At 46.1% G+C, this 16,595-nt stretch overlaps 1 protein-coding gene across 3 annotated transcripts in view; it reads left to right on the forward strand.

Moving 5' to 3' along the window:
- Positions 1–16,595, forward strand: part of ASTN2 (astrotactin 2) — a 950,369-nt gene that overhangs the window by 683,320 nt on the left and 250,454 nt on the right. For all 3 annotated transcript variants that reach the window (XM_058302487.1, XM_058302488.1, XM_058302489.1), the window contains 2 exons: positions 149–253; positions 3,133–3,312. In XM_058302487.1, the coding sequence (XP_058158470.1) occupies positions 149–253; positions 3,133–3,312 (285 nt within the window). The remainder of the gene's footprint in view (positions 1–148; positions 254–3,132; positions 3,313–16,595) is intronic.

The following is a 16,595-nucleotide window of genomic DNA, read 5'->3' on the forward strand; positions in this document are numbered from 1 at the left end:
GCCCGGGCTCAAGGAGCCCGTGTCCCCCTTAGGATAGCCTCTGCTGGCCTAGAAGAGGTCGCCATTACCCAGAGCCCAGAGCTGTGGGGAGGGGTGTGGGAGGCCTCTGAGTGCTGGGACCATGTGACCTTCTCATTCCCTCCCCCAGGAGACATCAGGTACGACGAGGCCATGGGTTACCCCATGGTGCAGCAGTGGCGGGTCCGGAGCAACCTGTACCGCGTGAAGCTCAGCACCATCACCCTCTCAGCAGGTGAGGAGCCCTCCCGGGCGGCCAGGGGACGGGGTGTAATGCAGCACAGGTTCCCAAGGACCAGGGCCAGGCCCTGGGCCGGCTGGGGATGCTGGGGGCATGAGGCAGCGCCCTCTCTGCCGACAAGGAGCTGGCAGGGCAGGCAGGCGGATGGGTGGACAGGCGAGACAGATTATCCACTGATGCGCTGCTGTGACGTCCACAGAGCTGTGGGGCAAGGGGGCAGGGCAGAGGGAGGGGAGAGGCGTCCCCAAGGAAGCGAGGTCTGATCAGCGTGTGGAAGGACAAACTGGAGAGGGGGAGGAAACAACATTCAACGTCGCATTTAACGGGACTCCTGTTCTCTCCTGGCTGATGCCTTCTGTTCTGCCCATCTCCTCCACAACATACATTCCACGCCCCCGCCTGGCCCCCCGCCCCTCACGTGCACACAGGAGGTACACGTGGACTCACGTGGACCCTATGCTCCATCCGATGGGGGTGATTTGTGCTTCCCGGCATGGCGACTGTTCTTTCATGCCTCTTGTGACTGCACACGCTGCTCCCTCTTGGGTCTCCTTCGCAGGGGAATGCACCCTGTGATGCCCCGGGACATCTCGCCTGTTACTCACTCCCTTCGGGGAGAATGACTCAAGGAATTCCTGGTTCTCTGATCACCTCTATGAGGGCACTGACCAGTGCTTGTTTCATACCTGGACCCTGCCTGCCTCCCCCGCTGACCTGAGAACTGCAGGTCAGGCTAGTTCTCATTCATCCCTGTATCCCCAGAAACCAACAGAGGAGCAACACGTTGTTGGTGCTTATGCTTGATGGGGGAATAATAACGTGAGTGAAAACTGAAGAGCAAATTGTGAATGAAGGACTGGAGAGATGGGGCCTGTCTGATGTTTTCTATCTCAGCTCTTGCTCATAACATGGGCACTGGTTTATTGTCTGAGTGTCCCCTAATTGTCATGAGTTCTTGTCCTGGATAATCTCACTTTGTGCATCAGCAAAATGAAAGTCTTCTAGCCTGGAAATTGGAGGACTTCACCCTCTGGGAAGTACAAACAGTAATTATTGCTGACATCTGTCAGGTACTTCAAAGTGTTTTATATCTTCGACTTACAGCAGCCCTGCAAAGAAGACATTACTTATCTTGATTTTTCTTGGCTAAGGGTCAGAGAGGTTAAGTGACTTGCCCAAGGTCACACAGCTAGTTAAGTGGCAGAAGAGGGGGTAGAGCAGGGATTTGTATGCTTTGATAAAGAGCCACAGGGACATCGCCATTGTATTGTTATTTATTACTTAATAGAAACGATCTCATTATTAACTCTGCCACATTAATTACCTAGTTGCGGGAGTTAACAGGTTGATGGAGAGTGCCCGTTCTTTGAGTCCTCTTTTTCTTTTCCCCTCCACCCCCTCACACTGTACTTGTGAGTGAGACTGCCAGGTTGCTATTAGAACTACAAAGGTGTATGTGCTTTAATTAATCAATAATTATGCTCCTTGTAAATCAGCTGCTGGAAAATTGGAGCTCACTTTTAACATTGGAGAGCAGCTTGCTCTTTTACATTTATTTCACTTTGATGTGGCACAGAATCGGTGGTTGTTGTAACAATCGTGGTTGGGTGGCGGGTCTGCCACGTCCCAGGAGCTGTGCCACACCCTTGGTTGCGACGGGGGTGCAGGGAGGACGTGTGTGCCGATTCAGAGACCAATGAGACCAGGCTTCCGCCTTCACTGGGGTGTCTGTTGAAGGTGTGGAGCTAGGTGCTCCCGCCCGGGGTGGAGTGGAAGGCTGCGGGGAGCGGTGACTTCCTGGGGTCTTGAGGCATGAGCGTGAATTGGGGAGGAAGGTGGGATGCCTCTTCGGGTGGATGGCGTGTGTGTGTGTGTGTGCTCCGGGTGGAGGAGAGTCTAGTGAGAAAAGGGGTGGAAATGCCAGGTGGAAAACTGATTTGGTTGGAGCTAAAGCCAGATGTTGATGGCTCATGGGATATGACCTTGGAGGAGGTGAATGCCCGGATAAGATCCTTGGGCTTTACTCAGTAGCAGGGAGAACCCAGGAAGGTTTAAGACTCCTGGAAGAAGAGCTTGGCCATGTTCACCTTTGAGGAAGGAGAAAGGGGACGGGCCGCGTGATAGGCACTGAGGATTTTGAGCTCTCCTTGGCTTAGGATTAGAGGAAACTAGAGCAGCAAGGAGTTCTCTTGTGGCACTCTGGGGAGAGAGAACATGCCAGTTGAAGGAAGGCAAGCTCGGAGATGGAAAGGGCTGTGCTGCTAAAGGAGGATAAGCTGAGCACAGAGACTCGGCTGTGCTCTAGGACTCCAGCAGTGGACTCTTCAAGCTCTGGTTTTTGGGGTGCAGTGGAAAGTGCACGGGCTTTGGAGTGAGAACAGAAGTGGGTTTGAATCCTTGCTCTTCTTGCTGGAGGATCAGGGCAATTCACTCTGCCTCTGAACTTTAACTTGCTCATCTACACAATGGGGTTTATTGTTGTCAGGGGTATAGTGTTGTGGCTAAGGTGAAGTGAGATCAAGGAGCTGAAACACTTAGTAGCATATTTGAGACTTATTAGTTGGTCAGTAAATATTAGCTTTGGCTTCTTGATTGAGATTCTGAAGGCCCCTGGTCAAGGTCACAGAGTAGACCTCCTCTTCTGTTGATCCCTTGTTGGTTGTAGTGCCTTTTGTGTCCAACAGAGACAGCAGTTCTTTGATATGTAAGTGAGGGAATGATGTACTTACTTGGACTAGTGCAGCCACCAGGCCGCCATGATGGTGAGGCCTAAGGCAACAAATCCAGGCTGAAAAGAGCCACCAGCCTCTGTTTAATTTCTTGGCCACCAGCCTTCCAAGTCTGACCACCTCCACCTGCTCTCTCCTGTCCAGGGTTCACCAACGTCCTCAAGATCCTGACCAAGGAGAGCAGTCGGGAGGAGCTGCTCTCATTCATCCAGCACTATGGGTCCCACTACATTGCAGAGGCCCTCTATGGCTCTGAGCTTACCTGCATCATCCACTTCCCCAGCAAGAAGGTCCAGCAGCAGCTGTGGCTCCAGTATCAGAAAGGTAAGCCTGGGGGAGCTGGTTGGAGGTGGTGGTCAGGCAGAGTGTAGCAGGAAGGAGGCTGGGGAAATACCTGATCTCCCTCGGATCTAAATCCTGGCACCACCACCATGTAAGCTGTGTGGCCTTGGGCAAGTCCCTGTCTGTCTCTGGGCTTCAGTCTCACTATGGGCAGGAGGGAGTCATGCATGATCATTTCTCAGGATTCTTTCACTTCAAGTATTTTCTGAGGCCCCATATTGGTATTCTGGATTCCAGAACATCCTTCTACAGAAGGGTCTTTATTATCCCACTCCTTCTCCTTGAAGCAACTGTTGGAGGAGCAGGGAGGGGGAGGAGAGAGGTATGTCTCCTTGACGACTTTTTCTCTCCAGGACCTAGAAGGACCCCCAGTTTCCCCAGAAGGTACCTCCACATGTCTAGGCAGACAGCTCAAGGTCTTGTCCATGGAGAAGCTTTAACCCTCTGATGATCACCAGATCTTACTTCCCTCTAATTCTCATCTTTACCAGAATTGCAGTCTTCCAGAGCAGGCGCAGAACACCAGTCTCCACCACTCACCTTCGGAAAGTCATTCCCTCCTACCACAGTCTTCCCATCCTATGGAATGCACATTCTTGCCCACCTCCCATCTTGAAGGGAAGCAGTTTCTGTAATAGCATTTTGAGAAAGTTAGAAATACTCCACATCTATATACATTCTTAATAGGTCCGTGTAGTCATACCTCCATTTTGCATGTGAGAAAATGAATCTCAGACATACCAAGTGTCTAAAGATGTCTACACAGCTTATAAAGAGTAGGGCCAGGATTGGAACCCAAGACTGACTGCCTGCAAAAGTCCACATTCTTTCCCTCTTCCAGCTGTACTTTCTATTGTCATTGACACCATTATGATAAGTTAATTTTTAAAAAAGGTTATAGGAAAGGATAAGGAACAATGTTAGAAATTTGTTGGTATCTTCTTCATATAAGCCCAGCCACCCTATCTCCAAGAACGAAATTGACTATAACTCAGGAGAGCAGAGAACGTGGGAGACAGAGGGGACCTTAAAGTTCTCGTCGAGCTCACCACTCATTTCATAATGGAGAAGACTGAAGCCCAAAGGGCAGAGGAGGCTTGCTCAGTCATACACCCCTGGCAGGCCAAGCAGAGCAGAGGCCCCACACTCTCCATCTAGAGCTTTCCATGCTGCTGCCCATGCCCAGCTGGGTGAAGCTCCCAGCCCACCTGTCTTCACTGTCTCTAAAACCCTTCCCCTTTGTCCTGGGGGCCTTGCACCCTAGTCATGGTCTCACCTCTTCCTGCTTCCCATGGGCAACTGTGTGGGGCACATGGTGGTTTATAGGCACAGGGGACCTAAATGAGTTGTCTAGGAATAGCTCCCTTTTATGGCTATGACAATGATGGTCTTTAAGGTAGTGCATTAAATCAATAGAAGTCTCATTGTGCTACCCTATAAATAATGTGACACATCATTAAGCAGGGCAATAAGCTTCAGGACTTTGAAGTAATACAATTAGGTTATGTTTATAAAAACCCTGTACTCACTGTGGACGTTGAACTAATTTGCTTCATCCCACATTTCGGGCCTGGGACACCACACCGAAGCCAAATCACACCCGCATCTCCCTCCTTGGCTGCTTCTATGTCTTTGACTGTTTCACTCCAGGAACATCCCATTCTTTATCTAGTGAATGCTTGGAATCTATTATAAGTAAATGGGAGGAGGGGGTAGAAAGAAGGCTGAAACAACAACAGGGGCCCTTGGTTTAAGACCTCCCTTTTCCACAGAATTGCTGGGTGAACCTTTGTGTGGCAACTTTTTCTGTCTGGATTTCTAGTCTGCCAAGGCATTTCTTCCTCCCACCGTCCATCCTTGCTCCTAAGAAGAGCATAACAGTATCTTGCAGGATGCGTTACGGACAATTCAATCACTCTGTGTGTATGTCTTCTTCCTTGGCTCCACCTGCCATGGCCACCTAGACTGTATATCAAGCACTCAGTCTGCTTTTATTTTTTTAGATTTGGGAATGATGCTAGGGAATGGAGAGGTGAGAGACTGAGAATTTATCCTGTAGAATTGAAATAACTATTTGGACTCAGACAGTCAGTGTCCTTCTTCTCTGCAGCTGACAATTGTGTGCCTTTGTCATCTGCTACACAATGACCAGGTGTTTTAGTTTCCTGTCTGCTAAACACAAATACCTGCAAAGGGCTGGCTCAAACAATGGGAATTTATTGTCTCACAGTTTTGAGACTAGGAGAAGTCCAAAATCAAGGCATCAGCCAGGCGATGTTCTCTGTGGCATTCTGGGACTGGCTGCTGGTGATCCTTGGTCCTCAGCTTTTCTGTCACATGATAATGCATGGCAGCATCTTTTCCTTTCTCTTCTGAGTCCTGTCGACTTCCAGCTTCTGGCTACTTCCTGAGGCTTTCTCTCCATAATGCATGAATTTCATTCTGCTTCTTAAGGACTCCAGTAATAATCAAGATTAGGACTCATCCTGATTCAGTCAGGCCACACCTTAACTGAAGTAACATCATCAAAAGGCCCAATTTGCAATGGGTTCATACCTACATGAGTGGATTAAGTCTAAGAATGTGTTTTTCTGGGATACATAGTTCCAAGCCACCATAGCAGGTCAGGATGACCCTGGTTTTGGAGGCAGGTGGCTTTGCGGCAGAGGAGAGAGAGTACAGTGTTGGAGTGGGACAGACAGGACTTCAGTCCCAACACCTCTTCTTACACCTGGCATGTAACCTAGGCAAAGTAACTCCTAAGCCTTGGTATCTTTATGTCTTAATTGAAGGGTTGGAATTTCCTTGTGTGGCTTTGGGGAGGATGAGATGAGATCATGCCGGTAAAATGCCTGGCACATAGCAGGTACAGGGACAACATTATAAATCAAACAGAAATTGTGGCCCTCATGTGAGGATTCTAGACCTGACCCACCCCCCCTCCCCATTCATGTGTGACCTCAGCCCCCTCATTTCTTCCTGTGAACCGCAGATGTCCCAGGTCCCTGCGAAAGTCCTTTCCAGTCTGGCAAGGCTCTTTGAAATTTACATTTAGCCTCAGGTAGTGACTGGGTTTCCCTGGACTATATGGCTGAGGCTGGGAAAGGAGATTGGATTGGAGAGACCAAATAAGACATGGGTAGCAAAAGGACATTTTTGTAGCCCTTTACAATTTGTAGATGGTCCTTTGATCGTCCCTTTGACCCTATGAAGCAAAGAAGGCAAGAGTTCTCACCCCTCATTTTACAGAAGGGAAACCTGAGTCCTAAAGAAGGGAATGGACTTGCCATGGTCATACAGCTCATTAGTGAAGGAAGAGGTGTTTGAATCCCAGCCTTTGCCCCCACACTGCCTGCACTTGAGAGCTGGTATACCCAGACATTAGAAACAAATGTTCCTGCCTCTCTAGGCTTGCTAACGGTGCGGGGCTGGCTGCTGTCAGGATCTAGGACAGCCGCTGAAAACTAGGGGAAAGCCAAGGGAACTGAGGTGAATGTGCCTGTGTGAGTATCTCCCATAAGGGGTGTGTTTCATTCTTATTCCCCTAAGTGATTCTAAATGTGTGTTCCACTGGGGGAAAAAGAGTCACATTTATCAATCAGTAATTATTTGGCTCACTGAAGATTTCCTGGGTGCTTCCTCTCTGCAGATGCTGGGGTACAACTGTGAATAAAATGTGGTCTCTGTCCCCCAGTTGTTCATTACCATCATTTCATTATTTTTGTCCTAGACTTCTCTTTTTTAAATCCACTGGTAGGCAGCTGGGAAGAGGGAGGAAGAATAGGGAGGATAGTTGCCACGGTAAGGTGGCCCATAGCTTTCATCTTATATGGCGGTTCTGATCAGTTGTAGTTGACTATCTAGAGCACTGACTGGAGAATTCCAAGAGGTCATTGGGATTATTGGGAAAAAGCTGTGATCACTGAGCAATGCCTGCCCTGGATGAAGAAAGGGGAGTACTGGTCCATATCCCATGTATTGTTTTCCCTGCAAAAGGGAAAATAAATGCTAGAATAACAGACCCAGCTTCAGACACTGATTCTAGAAGGACTGGAAAGATCTAAGCAGGGAGGCAGGGTTTTCTATCACCGGGGGTTAGGGGGTGGTTCTAGGCTTTCCACCAGTCTGGAAGGGCTGGAGCACTAGGCAGGACAATTAGATGGAACCTAGTAGAAGCCAGAAAGACCTGGGCCTTAGGAGCCATCTACAACAATAGGATGTATCCCTGGAAGCTTGGTTAGAAGCAATTGAGCCTGTCAAGTCCCTTTAACTTATCACCTCTGCCCCAGGCCAGCTCCAAGCACTTTGTGAATTTTGAAACGCTTTTGCCTCTGCTTAGGAACTTTTATGCTCCTGATACATTTGTATTTTGTCTGCCACATCCTCTTGGATTACCATGTTCCCAGATGTGTGAGGGTGGGCATGAGAAGGAGATACGGCTGCTAATTTACTCCCATGCCTTTTCAGAGTTGATCCAGGACCAAGGGCATGGATAGACTGGCCTAGGTTGGGGAGGGGCCTCAGTGAGTTCACTTGCAGGGTGGAACCAGTAGATGGAGGACAGCTGCAGAGCTGGGCTAAAATGGAGAAAGTAATTATGGAAGGGGAATATGTGTATATTTGAAGAAATTGTTCACTCTGTGTGTGTGCAAAGGAGGGAAAGACAGAAAGACAGGAGGAGGAGAGAGAAAAAACAAAGAGGGATAGACAAAGGCATACCAAATCCACAAAGAGCAATGGGGAGACAGAAAGTTTAGGGAAGAGTGAATGTAAGCAATCAGTACACTTTTTCCAAGATCAGAGTCTTGGTGACCTCTTTGGAAGAGCGTTCTCCATCTGAAGGTTGCACTACTCCTGATTTTTTAGATTGGGAAAGTCCATGTTATAGAAATGACCCCTCAGATAAATGTCTGCCACTACCTTTAAAAGGTGTTTTTTTCTCTATTATAATTTCCCAAGACTGTTCAAGGGAGTGAATTTCCATTTTAATTTCCACTTGAATTACAATGCACTTTTGAATGTCAGCTGAAATATTCCTAGACTACTTTTTAAAGTCAATTTTGGCTATTTGAAAGGCAGCTAACGGGTTGAGGGTAGAGGAAGGAGATGAGAAAGATGTAGTCAAATATCACCTCCTCTGGTGAGAAGAGGTGTGGCCAAAGGACTGATGGGAGCTGGGGAATTCTCCAGAGCTTTCAGTCTCCTGAAGGAACTTGCTTCAAAGATAGAGACCAGATATTAAAGGGGCTATCCCAGGAGCTGAGACCTGCATGGATAATGTTTTACTTCCACAGTGATTCAATAACCTGGGTGCATTTTTCAATTCCCATCTTGCTTGTACTTTCTGCAGCTTCTGGCAGAGTCGGCTGTGTTTTTTCCCGTGGTGCTAGCTCTTACTCCTCCTTTTCTGGCTGTTCCTTCTCTTATCTTCTTTGCAGGCTCGTCCTCCTCTGTCAAACTAGTAAATGTTGGTGAAGCTCAGGGCCTGTCCTCTTTGCTCTTCTTCCTGGACTGTCTCTGTGGGGAACCTCAGACATGCTCCTTGTCACCATCCCTGCACTGATAATTCCTAGTTCCAGGCTGCCACACTATCCTCCCTGCTTCCCGACCCCTGCTCCCCACATAAGTTGGTCTTTTCCTAGTGTTTCCCATTTCACTGAAAAACTTCCTGTCTAGATATAGAGCATGAAAGGTAGAAGTTGCCCTTGATACTGCCCTCTCCCTGGTCTCGCCCTTTACAAACTATCTCAAGTTCTATCAGTTTTAATTTCCAAATATCTCTTTGGATTTGCCCACTTCTTTCCTTCTCAAACTGCCACGCTAGCCCAAGCCCCCATCACCGCTTGCCTGGATGCCAGTGTGGGCCCCCTGCCTGGTTTCCCCTTTCCATCCCTGCCTGTCTCCACTCCGACCACAGAAGCCGTAGGGATGGTTTAACATGAAGATCCCATCATGCCACTCCTCAACCTCAAAAGTCATTTTCCTGAGAATAATCTCCAAATTCCTCCCCTTGACCTTAAGGCTCTGTCAGATCTGACCTGTCCCAAACCCACTCCGTCAGCCCCATCCCCCCCCAGGCGCTCTGCCTTTTAGCCGTACTTCCATTTCCCCTGCACCTTGGCCTCTTGCCTTCTTCCTTGTTTGTCTAGATCACTTCAGACCTTAGCTCAAACTTCGCAGCCTCAGGAGGCCTTTCAAAAACGCCTCAAGCTTGGTTAAAATCCCTTGTTACATTCTCATAGAATGATTTGCCTTTGCTACACCATGCTAACCTCAATTTGTAATTTCACATTCATTAGTGTCTGTTTGATTTATGTCTGTCTCATTCACTAGACTATAAACCCCGTGATGGCAGGCACCATACCTGCTTGGCTAAACATTGTGGCATAATGGCTAGGCAGTGCCTGGCATATAGCATTCAACAATATTTATTGAAATTAATGGAAGAATGAATGAACCTCAGATGGTCATAAATGCCTTAGTATTATAGGCAAAATATTGTCTCTCTGCATTTGTGTTTTATTTGTGAAGAGAAAGGTTTCATAGCTTTTTTGAATCTCAAAGGGTTTTCTGACCCCAGAAGGGATAAAGACAACTGATATAAAGAAGTACTTGGTTGAAGATCTGACAGCATGGACTTTGGGTTCAGATAAATCTGGTTCCTCTGCTTCTTAGTTGTGTGACCCCAAGCCAGCCACCTCTGAGCCTCGCATTCCTTAACGATAACACGGACTAAGGTCCCAAGATGTGAGGACTAAGATTCCAAGATGTGAGCCGAGTTGGTGTTGGCCTAAGCTAGTCTGTGCTAGGGGCACTGTGGTGGGAGTTCAGAAATAGCTGTTTCCCCTTCTCTCACACCTTGGCTTCTGTGCAGCAATTTGTAGGATCACTCTAGCTCTGCAGTCGTGTTTTTTCTTGGAGAGAGAAGAGAGACCAGAGGAGGTTAAATGTGATCTGGACCCTATAGTCTACAGCATGCCAGAGGAGAGAGCCAGCTTATTTCTCCTTGGAATCTTGCGAAAAGATGATACAGGATATGGTTCATTAAACACAAATAGGCCCATGAGACTGCCATTTCCACCAGAAGAAATTACCAAAAAAAAGCATTTGTTCCCTGGTTTAGATTGAGTCCATCTGGAACGGAACACCCTCATCTTTCTCCTATTGGTGCGCATCAAGAATAATAATCCTTTGCATGCGCTCAGCGCAGTGCGTCTCACGAAGCACTTTCGTGTACATTATTTCATCCAATTTACTCCTCACAACAAGTCTGTAAGGTAGATGTTGCTATCTGCATGTCATACTTGAGGAAACTGGGGCTCAGAGAGGTGAGGTGACTTGTTGGGGTTCACACTAGGGAACTTGGCCGAGCAGGGGTTTGAGCCCAGGTGGCTTTAGTCACAAAGTCAGAGCTTGCCTGGCTATACCACAGCCGCCTCAGAGAGCTCTGTTTAGGTGCTGGCATCAAACCCAAGGGCACCATTTTTTCTCCTGTTCTGTTCCTCTTAACCACAGTTGAAAGAACTAAAGAAAACTGTAACTCAGCTTGGAGCAGGGGTGGAAATACTTCCTTTACTCCTTAGTAATACCCCCCTCTATAACTTGCTTCCCAACTCTTAGCTTAGGGAAGGCATTATAAGGTAAAACCAAGCCCTAAATAATTAGGGCTGGAAGCAGTCTTCGCAATCATCTTGGCAGGCCTGAGACTTTTTTTTTTTTTTAAATTATCGTTTTTTCCTATGTGCCAATTATGATCAAATGTTAATTACTGTGGAATACTGTTGAATAATACTGATTCTGGGTCAGGATCAGGCTCCGTAGGAAAGAATGCAGTGATCGCTTTGCAATGTCTGTACTGGGTGTGAGAGTAGGAGATAGTGACTGATGTGCAAAGTTTTTCCCATTCCCTTTCTAGGTTGGCTATTCCCATTCTACAGATGGGAGAGTTGAAGCCAGCTTTGCAATCAATTAGAACCTGCAGGTGTGAAGAGGAAGTTTTAATAACCAGCCAGAAGCATTTTTTAGTCTTCCTTCTCCTGAAACCTCAGAGCAAATTCAAAGACCCCTAGTTGCCAAAGCTCCTCCCCTATCCTTAGAGATGGCAGAGTCACAGGTTGACAGACTGCCTGTTTACTTAATTGAGAGGACATGCACGAACACATACACATTGTCACCTGAAGCACTGTATACTGTCCTCATTGCTCTTCTTAGGGGAAGCAACAAGAGATTGACATTGTAAACCATGACCCTGATTCCATTCTAACTACTCATTCTGTCCCTACGTCACATCACAGTGGGGGCATTCACAGACTGAGGAAGCAGGATTGTTCCATAGGACCCTTCTCAGCTGTCTTACACTGAAAAGTGTGGAATTTCCCTGGAGGACTATGGGATCTTTGCTATCTCTCTGGCTTTAGCTGCTTAGCAAGAACAAAATGATCTGGAGGGAATGCAGTTGACACAGTTTTGCCCTCCCCAGGTCATTATCAGCAGGTCTACCCTACCTAGCTCAAGAGTGGCCTCACTCACAGACAGTTCTCTGAAATGTCCTTCTGTCTATCATTTCCTTCCTTCCTCCTCTCTCAACCATCCATCATTCCACAGTGGTATTTCGAGCCCCTAATATATGCCAGGCCCAAAAGAATGCTGAGATAAGTCAGAGACCATCCCTGCTCTCAAGGAGCTCAAAGGCAAATGGGAAAGACAGGAGAACAGACATTTACAATCTCTAATCTCTCTGATAAGTGCCATGACAGAGGAAAGTGTAAGTTGTATGTGTGTGTCAGGGGATGAAGGGGCTGTGCTAAGAGATGGGGCCCTAACCCACCTGGGGTAGGCTGGGATTCCCCCTCAGCTGCCCAGGTGCTCCTGAGGACTGCCTGTAAGGATCCTAACAATCCCATGCCTCAGCCCCTGCAACCCCTGATTAGGCCTGGGACAGGGGCTGTGATTTTGAGAAGATAGCTCAGCAGAGCCTTGGGTGTGTGTGTGTGTGTGTGTGAATGGGCATTTGCCAGCTGGAGAGGAGGAGGGGAAGGGAATTCCAATTTAGGGGGCATGTGATGCAAAGCTGGATGTATGGGAAAGCCTGGCACCTTTAGGGAATGCTGATTCTTTTAAGACCAGTTAAGAGCAATAGTGCCTGGATTCCCTCAGCTTCTCCTAAGGAATTCTGTTGGCTTCTTTGTTAGGCCATTAAATGTTTTAAATGGCTTTGTGCCTCAGTTACCCAAGTAGTTAGAGAATTTGCTGTTACCTCTGCCCATAGCTAAGAACTGTCATGAGGCTGAATCTCTAAATACTTCAAAAGAAGTGAAAATAAGGGGCCAGTTTGGGAGGTACCTGAGGAATAGTTATAAGGTTGATATGAGATCACGTGATCAGTTGGCCCATAGCAGGAACTCAACACATGTAACACTGTGGCCCTCTCCTCCTTATCAATGGTGTAAGTTTCCATAAATAAGGGCATACATATCAGGTTGAGAGTGAGTCAGTTCTCCTATTTGACAGATGTATGACTTAGGACAAGGCATTTTGGTTCCCTGAATCTCAATTTCTTTATCATTGAAATGGATATAACGATGTGCCTCACAGTATTGTTCTAAGGATTAAATGAATCAATATGCATAGCACCTGGCATATAATAAAAGCTCAGTAAATAATCATGATCATTTGTTATTATTCCTATGAGACATAATTACTTCAATGATTATTATCCTTAGTATTTGTTTTGCAAATTAAAAATCATAATGATGCAGCTCTTTCTAGTCCTGAGCAGACAACAAGCCTTCTTCCTGCCAGACTTCCTAAAGTAAGCCATGGCTGTTTTCCCCTGGCTTATCTACCTGCTTGCAAATTTGAGTCCTGCCTGGACCTGGAGTGGGAATGGAGAAAAGGAAATAAATTTATCAGAAAGCACAGCCCAGCAGTGGGGCACAGAGTGGGGCATGCTTGCACTGCTGAATACCAAGCTTATAATGGTTAAGAAGAATGTGTATATGTTGGGGGGCGGGTGGTGACAGAGGAGAAAGCAACACTGACATATGTGTGAGTTCCTACTATGGGCAGATTAATCACAAGATCTCCTATCTTATTCATGACAACCCTTTGAGATCCAGATTCTTATCTCCACATTGAGAAAACTCATCTGCTCAAGGACTCATGGCTATAGAGTAAAGGCAGATTCTGTCCCAGGCCTTACTGCCTCCCTATAATAACAGATGCCATGGACTGTGAACCCAGGATATGCCAGAAGGCAGGCTGCACACTTCACCTACACGAGCTCATTTAATCCTCACAACAACCCTCTATAGTTTATGCCTAGGAAACTGAGTTGTGTGGATTAAGATATGTAATCCGAAGACACAGCTGATAAATCTTTTTTTTTGTCTTCTCTTCTTCCATCTTTTCTTGCACCTGTCCTCTCACCACTTATATTTTGCTATTACTTAGCCACAGTAGCACTCCAAAAAGAGTGTTCTTTCCGAGACACATTTCTCTCCCTCCTGCAACAATTATAGAAGTCCTTAGGAGGAGTGTGCAGAGAGGCATACAAACCAGCATGACTCCAACCTGCATCATGAAAGCCAGCTGCCTCCAGACCCTTGTTTCCTAGCAACACCTTGACTCTGGTCAGGGTACAGGCATTGAGCTGGACCTTAGAGACTGACTTGACCATTGATTCACTGAGTTGGAACTGCCCCTGGTGGTCTTCATCAGACATTTCAGCCCTAGACCTTACAGAGTCCACCTTAGGTCTCTGGGGTCTGCACCACTTCTGCTGACTCTCATTCCACAGGTAGCCAGCGAGCTGAAAGACTAATTTTGGATTATCTTGGCCTAAGAAGTCCATAAGATCTGGGACACCAGAATCATTGAAAATTACTACTGGGAAGATCCTTAATTTAATGCACCAGTTAATATAGATGTGGAAATGGAATCAAAGGAGAAGTAGTAACTTGCTAAAGGGTCCTAAGCAACAGAATTAGGACTTGACCCCATTCCTTCCTCTGCCTTCCCCATGCAAGAAAGTGTGTTGAGAGGCACTTCAAGAGTCTGTGTGTCCAAGGTTATCTCTTTCTTTTCTTTTCTTGGTACTAGCATTTTTGAGATATAATTCCTATACCATACAATTAAAGATATTATTTTGACTTTTCTCTCCCAGAGGTGACTTTGTACAAAACAAAGTTTGGGTTGAGTCCAAAAGGGAACATGGCTTAATTATTTTATAGCTGAAAAGATTCAACAAGGAAAAGTAAATATGAGGGAGCTACTCTTCCCACCTCTCAACCCCACCCCATTTTCTTTTGCAGCTAGAGTTAGGGATTCAGGAAGGCAGGCTATGGGAAGAACAGGAGGTAGCATAACCAGCCCATGCTAAATGGGAGCCAAAGTGTTCTTATGTTTCAACATCTGAGCTAAGCTGACCACCTGCCCTGGTTTTATTCAGCAACAATTTTAGTGCCTACTATGTTTCAAGCACTATACTAGATCCTGTGGATGCAGCAATAAGCCAGATATTGTTCTGCCTTCACAGAACTCAGTCTAGATTGGGAAAGAGGTGCATAACCAGGAAATTTCAATGCAATGCATGCATGCTATAAGGAAGAAGCAAAGATGATGGTATGGACACCTGACTCAAACTGTGTGGTGGGTCAGGAAAGGCATCTCAGAAGACCTGAAAGAGGAGGTAAGAGCCCAAAATAAGTAAGACAGGAGAGGGAAAGTGTTTCAGATAGTGAGAAAAGTAAAACTGATTGTTGAAAAAAAATTTTTTTTAAAGAATAAATGTGTATAAGTTACCCTGAGAAAACAAAAAAAGGCACTGAGATGAGAGAAAGAAATGTGAATGGAGTAGAGTGGCAGGGTGGGATAGGAGCAGCATTGGGACAAACCTTCAAAAAGAAGTAGACAGGAACTAAACCACACTGGGACTTGTAGACCATGTTAAGGAATTTGTACGTTTACTAGGAGCAATGGAAGGTCATATAAAAGTTTTGTGTATTTTTTTTATTAGTAGTATTTGCATTTTAGACTGGCTGATGTAGGAAAGGGCTGGACTTGGGATGGGAAGAACTGTATGTGGGAAGATTAGTTAGGAAGCTGTAGCAGCGTTCCAGGGAGCAAATAATACAGCTTAAAATTTAGTAGCCATGAGGATGAATACGAAATGAGTATGAAAAATATTGTTTCTAGAATAATCAGAACTTTATGATAGAACAGTGGATGATGAGGGATATGATTGGAGTTGGTACCAAGGCTTAAGTGCCTGAATGGATCCTGTGTTCCTTTGGTGGAATAAAGGAAGAGCAGCAGGTATGGGGAAGTTGAGTTCAGTTGTGAATATAGCAAGTCAGAGGTTTCTAAGGGATATACAACTGGCAATAAAAAGTGGGCAACTGGATTATCAGCCTGAAGTGCAAAAGGAAGATAAAGCCTGAAAAATGCAGTTTGGGTACCTACTGACATAAGCAATTGAAGTTATAGAACACAAGATCTTCCAGAATAAACATTAAATTCCCTCTTTACAACTGGTTTCCACTGGGGGAATATGAATTGGCTGGAGTTAATACTGCCATTTTATTGAGGAGGAAAACAGGCATATGTGTCCACATAACTGAAGGGAAGAACACATTCAGGGATTTTGCTCAATGATTTGCCCCTTACAATTAAATACCCTTCATAAGGAGACTCAAAGGTGTATGTGACCATATAACCTTTCTCCCAAAAAATCAACCAGTACAAATTTTATTTCCTGACCTTGTAGAGTGCTGCTTCATGACCCAAAGCATAATGGGCAGGTGGGGATAGAGAATCATGGACTCAGGCCCTGAAACTACCAGCCTCTGTTTCCGAGAGAAATCAAGTATGTGGTCAGCAATTGTACTATAATGGCTTAGTGTGGGACAAAGGACAGTTTCTTGCACTAAAAATTTATGGGCAACTTTTGCCATAAGTGGCCCAGAGATTCTAGGAGGCAGGAGAGGAGGTTGCTAAAGCCTCTATAGTGAAGGAGTCTCTGGGAGGCATCAATGGGAGTTAACTGTTGTATTGCAATTTAAATAGATTCTAGAGCTTTTGTTGTAGGATCCCTAGTCAAGGTGGGCCAGTTTGTAAGAGCATAAATGAGATTAAGTAAAATTTGTAAATAAGGAACATGCCGCCTCCAGAAACCAAAAAGGCTGACAAGATGTTGGACTTGTTTTAACTTTGTGGGTGCTGACAGGATCAATAACTGTTTCTTGACAGTTTCAGGGATGGAAGAG

Source organism: Dasypus novemcinctus, chromosome 8 (genome assembly GCF_030445035.2).
Source record: "Dasypus novemcinctus isolate mDasNov1 chromosome 8, mDasNov1.1.hap2, whole genome shotgun sequence".
Classification (NCBI taxonomy): Eukaryota; Metazoa; Chordata; class Mammalia; order Cingulata; family Dasypodidae; genus Dasypus; species Dasypus novemcinctus.